We start from the raw sequence: 7,604 nt of genomic DNA, 5'->3' as shown, positions 1-7,604 counted from the left end.
AAACTTTTTCCTTTTGATATGCCACGCTAGGAAGGAAAACCGTGCACGCCTCAGCACTTAAGACTTACTTACCAACTAACTAGATTACAGAAAAATGTTTGGTCCTAATCCGAAAGGATCAGTATTGCAATGCAAACAACCAAACAACGCGTGAACTCGTGGCTTGACTGTTAGTTAGGACTAATTAGGTGCAAGAGAACAATAAATAAATTATAACAAAATCCACTGATTCGGCTGTGCCCCCGGCCAGCAGACTACAGAGGATAGAGAGATGGAGAGTGAGAAGAAGAAGGTGATGGTAGCAATAGACGAGAGCGAGTGTAGCCGGTACGCGCTCCAATGGACTCTGGACAACCTTAGCCAAACCATAGACAATTCACAACTTGTACTCTTTACTGTACAGCCCATTTCTGACTTCACTTATGCTTATGCTTCCTCTTTTGGTGCTGCCCGTATGTGTCTCTCTCTCTCTCTCTCTTCTTCTTCTTCCTACTGCTACTTTAGAATTGTAAAGGAAACACAATTGATCGAAAAGACTACTTTTTTATGTGTGGCTGCTTTTTCTGTTTTACTACAGCTCCGGAATTGATTAGGTCTATTCAAGAAAATCAGAATAAGATTGCATCGGCCCTCTTAGAGAAAGCTGAGCAAATCTGCGCCAACAACGGGGTATTGTAATCATAATAATATTTCTTCTTATCTTATTTTTTTTAGTCTACAATTTGCGTATTCCTTTTTTAATTTGTTTAAGCATCGGGCAATTTTCCAGTTGAATTAACAATTGGATGTTTTATATATACCATGTACGTAACTGAAGAAAAAGAAAAAAAAAGACTGACAAATATGAAAAAAAAAAAATTAGACATCAATTTAGACAAAATATATTGTTAGTCCTAAATTTTAGTTCCTCAGCAATTTTAAATTTGATCTTTTTCAATCTCTTAGATTATGTGACCAACTAAAAACCTCACATAATCACTCCATTAGACTCGTCCTCGTCCGCAGAGCCAGGGAACTGAGGCTTGAGAGAGGGCAATTGTCCCCCGGCCCACAAAATATACAATTAACAACTATAGTTTATCTTACAATTTTGCCCCTCTCCCCCAATTAAAATATGATTTTAAAAAAAAATTTGTGTGAATTTTCTTTATTTATTTCTTTTTGACATACAAACATTTTTCACACATACTATACACTCAATACACAATTACCTCTTTTATATGTCCCAATTCATTTTAAACGAAAAAAGAAAAGAGAAAAAAAAAAAAAAAACCATTCCTATTTTGTTAATGTCTTTTAAGGTTCAAAATCTATAAAATTTGAATAGGTATAAGACAAAACATGGAAAACAACGAAAATAGAGTTATAACTACATAGATACTAAGATCTCAAATTCTTTATGTAATAATTTATTCACCTTCACGAAAATTTGTATAGTAAGGAGTAAAAGTTATGCATAATTACATAATAATATAAATTTATATAAATTGTACTTAATATCTAACTATTAAAAATATTTTCATTTGTAAGTGAAAATTTGACTTTGAAAAGAAAAATTAGAAAATGGATTATCCATGCAAAACATCCTGAAACAAAATATATATCATTTTATCAATTTTCTTACTCTAAAATATCACTTAATTAGTATATTCATGATTTTTGATATTTCATATTATATATGTTCAAGTGTGTGGGTACATGTGGTTATAGATTTCACCCCTCCCCCACCAATCGAATCCTGACTCTATCGCTGGTTAGATAGATTAGGGATTGCATTTTGGCATTTTTGAACTTTATTTTTCACTTTTCGATGTGGCCACGTGTTGCATTCTGGAAAACAATGCGGCTGCTAGGTATGATCTATTCATATATCATAATTACATGCATAACAACAATCCTATTAACACAAGCCATTATGATAATTCCTTCCTAACAACTTTGATAAACATGCCCCATGGGTCTTGTTGGTCATTTTAGCTTAATTGTTTTTTTTTTTTTTTTTTTTTTTGTTGAGAAAAATTTGATTTGTGTGATTTGTTATTGAAAGTAAACGAATTCTGGGTAAAAAAAAGAGATTGATTTTGGAGTGTTACAAAATTTATTTTTTTAGATGTCAAATCTCTTTAAGTCTATCAATGAGAAGTTCATTTGATTTGAACTACTCAAGAGTAGGAACTTTCGCGCTGTTATCAAATACACTTAACACTAAGCTCTAGGGGTGTCAATGTTTGACCCAACCCGCAAACACGACACGAACCCAACACGAGTTTTTTCAGGTTAGGGTTGAGCCTTAATGGGTTTAGGTCATAAATGGGTCGACCCGAAAGCGACACGATAAGAAACATGTCATAAGCAGTGTAACCCACAATAGACACGTTTAACACGCTAATTTATTTGTGTCAACCCGAAATGACCCACTTAACACAACCCGTTTAACTCGTATAACAAATAAATTTTCATTTTATTTTAAATTTGTCAAATACCTTTTATATCCAATATATATTTTAAATTTAAAAAGAAAAGTGAGTAATTACAAAAATTTACAAGGGATATAATTGGAAATTGAAACTTTATAAACTCTAGATCTCTAAAACCTACAAACACTAAATCTCTAAACCTTCTTATAAATTTTTTTTTTTTTTGTTTTAATTTTAGTCATATTACTCTTCTCACGCTCAATTCTCAAACTCAAAGTGTCAACTTTTAAATCAGTTATTACTCTATCTCTCTCTCTCTGAAGTGTATGCACTTCTTTTGGAGTGTAAAGAACTTATTTCTAGATGAATGTTATATTTTTGTTGAACTATATTATTTTAAATGTGAGTTGAAGATTTGAAGTGTATGCACTACTTTTGGGATGTAAAAAAAATTATTTCTAAATGGATATTATATTTAATGTTATGCAGGTTGAAATGAGTTGTGTTACATTTGTGTTAACCCAACACAACTCGTTTATTAAACGTGTCAAATGGGTTGGGTCAGGTCAACCCGCCTTATTAACAGGTCGGGTTAGGGTTGAAGGATCATGACACGATTATTAAATGGGCCAGGTTAAGGTTGAGCCATTTAGTCAAATACTCCTACCTCGACACGGCACGAACCCGACACACTAACCCGAATTGACACCCCTACTAAGCTCTGTTTGTTTCAGCATCAACGTTTTTTAGAAAATGGTTCATTTTCCAAAGAGTATTTTTTGGAAAACAATATCATTTTTCAGTGTTTGGTAACGACCTTGAAAATGATCTTGAGAATGTTTTCTGGTGTTTGGTATGCAAATTTTTATTTTTATTTTTTATATTTCTTGTGTAATTTAAAATATGTGTATTATGTAAACCAACTAATGTAATCAATATAAAAAAAAAAAAAAAAAACCAAGAATGAATTTGGTTTTCATACTAAAATTTTGACAATAGATACAATCAAAATTAGTTGTTAAATTTTAATGATCTCTACCACTCATCTTGCTCATATATATAGACAGAAATGTTCACACACACACACACACACACATATATATATATATATGTATATATCAACCATTTGTCTATATACATAAAATTGACAAGGGAATACATCTTTAATAAGTACAAATAACAATAATTTTTAATTGTCTACTCTTTTTATTGGTATATTAATTGTCTACTATGGTCAACCACAAGTCTTTAATATTACTCAAAATTATGTATTCATATAATGTATCTACATAATATATCATCACTATATAGTATCTGCATAATGTATCTATTAACGAAAAAGATTATCCTATGTAAAAGCAATTTAGAGCCATAGAGGCACTGTGTTTAAAATTTTCGTCTTTTACTTCATTCATTCATTCTTTCTTCTTTTTTATTTTTTATATTTTTATTTTTTAGCACTTTTATGTGCAAAAAAAAACTCCTACCTAGAATCCATCAAGCCAAAAATTTCTTAGAGAAAAAATAAAATCAAGTTTGAAATTCAAAGTAAAGAATTGAGATTTTGGTAGAGAAGAATGAAATAATTACCGCTGCAAATATGTTCTCTTTTTCAGTTGGTAGAGAGGAATGAAATAATTATTGAGCAATGAGAGAAAAAAATCTACTAAGAGAATTGTGTTATAAAGGGGAAGAGAGATTGAGGGAGAGAGATCTATGGAAGAGGAGAGAACAGAGTTAGTGATAGTGAGAGTGTGAGGAAAGAAAAAGAAAAGGAAAGAAAGAAAGAGTGAGAGAGCGTACTCTGAGAGAGATTGTTTTCCAAAAAAGTCTTTTGGACAACAACCTATAAAAAACAAGTTTTATTTTTATTAAGATTTTCCATTGACTAAAAATAGTTTTTCATTGACCTGTTTTTTTTTATGCTACAAAATACTGAAAAATGTGGAAAACTATCTTTACAGAAAGTTTTCCAGCAAAACCAAAAATAACTTTATAAAAGTGCAAATCCACTATATGTTAAATGTGGTAATATGCACTGTTCCTTGCTATAGATTGTTGCAGAAACGGTGACAGAAGTTGGGGATCCTAAAGTGGCAATATATGAGGCTGTGGAGAAGCTCAACATTCAATTACTTGTATTGGGCAGCCATGGCCGTGGAGCTATAAAAAGGTTAGTACCAAAGGTTATCATTTGTATATGCATTAGCTTAAACCTATCTTCTTTAATTACTTTAACTACAAAGTGTTCTTGCAGAACTACTGTGCATGCATGTGTGTCTGGGAATTGGTTTCTTTCGGGTATTTCATTTATTTTCAAATAAGAAAATTATGGTCAATTTATAATGAGAAGACATGGTGTATTGCACAAACAAAAAATATGTCGATTAGAATTGTGATGATACAGTAGTTTTCTGTTTTGATAGAACATGGAAAGAACTTTTCATTTGATAAATGGTATAAAAGGCGGGGGTGTCACTGGATTTGTTGTTGGACACGTTTCACCATCTAACCGGGTTCAATACACTGGAAGGACTGAACCTAATCCGGACCTATAAAAGGCTGAGGAAACTTAATTATGCATTTGAAAAAGGAGAATTAAGTATTAATTGTTGGTGCATCCGTGTTAAGTCCTTTCAGCTCAATTATACTTGAATCATAAGTACTAAACATCGACAATACACCAATATATGCATTGTCTTTTGTCTGCTCAATTTACCAAAATTGTGGGAAAGGTTTTAAGATGAATGGAAAATTGCGACAAAAATTGTATAATAAGTTGTAGTCTTAATATTGTTCATGCAATATTTAATTGAAAATGTTAGTGTCATCGTAAGATGTCCGTAAGGATAATTTATTATGAAGTCCACTTAATAAAAAAATAGTATAAATTGATAAAATGACTTAAAATAGTATTGAAGCGACAAGTGAAATTCAAAAAGTTTGCTTTATTAGCTCTACACCCTATAAAATTGATAAGAAATGTGACAAAAAGTTGTCTTTATTGACATAAAGTTATTTCTTATCAAGTACCTTGCGAGAAGGCCCGTTAACACTACTCATATATTATAAAGAAATGCTAACGGATGTTCTTAGGGAAATGGTTAACAATACATTTATAAAAAGTTTTTATGGGAAAAGAAAAAAAAGAAATTAATGTTTTTTACAGTTTTTTTCATTTTTCATAAAAGTAGTGTCAGAATTTTCTTAAAATGAATTGTTAACTATTATCTTAAGGACGTTCTCGTTAGTAGAACCTTATATTATATAGGGATAACTACAGCAAAAAAAAGTTGGGCGTAAGTTGGGAGTGTGGAAACTCTAGAATTAATAACTATTTATCAACTTAAAAGGGAAAAGCTATTTTTACATTTCACTATTGTTATAAAGTGTATATTGTAGTTCGAAAGTGGCAAATATTAGCCACATTTTAACCTACAATGTACACTTCATATCATACTATTCATGTAAACTAGTCAATACGTTTTAGGAAAAACACAACTTACATGTGATAAGTGGAGCTTGTTGGTAGTCTATAACTTACCCGAATTTTATTTGGATGACCTTTTTTTTTTCGTCTGTTATTTCTTGCATTGATTGAAGCTCGTGATCCTAATGTTTGCTCATTTAATGTGGTAAAATGGCATGTGATTTAGATTGTTCACATTAATATGTTTTGTGCTATAGTAGTTAAAGAATGCTGATTGCTGAACGTATACACATCTTCTGATTGATTATAAAATGCCAACTATGCGTATGGCATGGAGTGAGTAAAATTGACATTATTTTATTGTGTTGGAAACAGTGTAATTTAAAGAAATTACTGCTGCAGTCTGTATAGTGAATTTTTTTTTTTTTTGGTGGCTGAACTGTATAGTGATATTTGTGACCATAGGTTCAATTATGACTCTTTTTTTTTTTTTTTTTTAATTTAAAAAATGAGCATTATCTACATAATGTTGTTCATAATACTTCATGTGCAAATTATTCAAACTTCCTGTATTGAAAACGGTATTTATGGTCTGTTTTGACAATGGTATTGGTTATCTTTAACACAACTTTTGGCTATGTTTCATTAGTAATACAAACATGTGCTAATTATTCATAACACACATTATTTAAGTAAAATTCTCAGAAAACTCTTTCAAATTTCAATAACATGTTTCTTTATTCATGGTCAGTCTTTATTACTACTTTCAACATTATTTACAATTACAACAAATTTTTACCGTTTGTTTAGGTGACAATGTACAATACCATTTTTACATGAGATTACCACTAATACCACTTTTATTACACAAATCACAACTTACCACTTCATTTCAGTTGTGAAAAAAAAGAAAAAAGAAAGGTTAAATTTGTTATGTCATTAAAATTATTGTAATTCTTTAAGTAGCTAAGTCAGATTGTAAACTGTCTTTTATGGTTGCATTCATACTTGTGTACCTTGTTCCTTGGTCGTGCTCTAGGAGAGAAATATATTATTCCATATTGAAGTACTAATGCAAGTACGGTGGGACAGGGCTTTTCTGGGAAGCGTAAGCAATTACTGTGTTCATAACGTCAAATGCCCTGTTCTGGTCGTGAGAAAGCCAGTTTATTGAAGGGTGATCTGTTACTATGTATAGTTTTTCTGAAGAGACGAATAAGAAAGATTTCTACCGTCATTACCAACTTTAATGAGAATTTAAGCATTTGTATATATTTCTGTTGACAGACTGTATTAATTGCCGTTCAGTATAATTGAGAATTCAGCCAAAAAAAAAATATATTTGAGAATTCAAGCGTGTGTACAAGTACATGACTTCAAAATATAGTAGATGCAATCCACCTTTTATTTTTTGTGAGAAAGAAATGCATTGCAATCCACTTTTTTTTTTTTTTTGCTGAATAAATATTTTATTTATAAGAAGAAACAAAAGAAATATAATTCAGGGAGGGCCTGTTACCATCTCTATCCAAATCCTTAGCTAACATCGGCTACAAGTTAGAGATGGGAACTGGCCCACTCCAATTCAAAAGAGCAGCTCATTGGGCTAAAAGGTGGGCAGTAAAATTGCCGTCTCTACATATAAACAAAAAAGATGCATTATCAAAAGATTTAACTAGAAACAAAATATCCTCAAGAACTGCTTTAATTCTCCAGTGAGAGACAACTGCTTTGTTCTTCAATGGCTCAATGACATT

At 31.1% G+C, this 7,604-nt stretch overlaps 1 protein-coding gene and 1 long non-coding RNA gene across 2 annotated transcripts; both read left to right on the top strand.

The window, feature by feature from the left end:
- The first annotated feature begins 204 nt into the window (after positions 1-204).
- LOC142606760 (universal stress protein A-like protein) lies at positions 205-7,272 on the top strand. The gene is made up of 4 exons (XM_075778093.1): positions 205-452; positions 578-669; positions 4,472-4,590; positions 6,940-7,272. Exons 1-4 carry the CDS (start codon positions 272-274, stop codon positions 7,019-7,021), a joined length of 474 nt encoding a protein of 157 aa, XP_075634208.1. The 5' UTR covers positions 205-271; the 3' UTR covers positions 7,022-7,272.
- On the top strand, positions 1,388-2,608 carry LOC142606762 (uncharacterized). Its single transcript, XR_012839172.1, has 2 exons — positions 1,388-1,812; positions 2,111-2,608. It is a non-coding gene; the product is annotated as an uncharacterized LOC142606762 (long non-coding RNA).
- Positions 7,273-7,604: the final 332 nt, after the last annotated feature.

The sequence above is a fragment of the Castanea sativa genome, chromosome 8, assembly GCF_040712315.1.
Source record: "Castanea sativa cultivar Marrone di Chiusa Pesio chromosome 8, ASM4071231v1".
NCBI lineage: Eukaryota > Viridiplantae > Streptophyta > Magnoliopsida > Fagales > Fagaceae > Castanea > Castanea sativa.
This window is presented reverse-complemented; position numbering and strand designations above follow the sequence as displayed.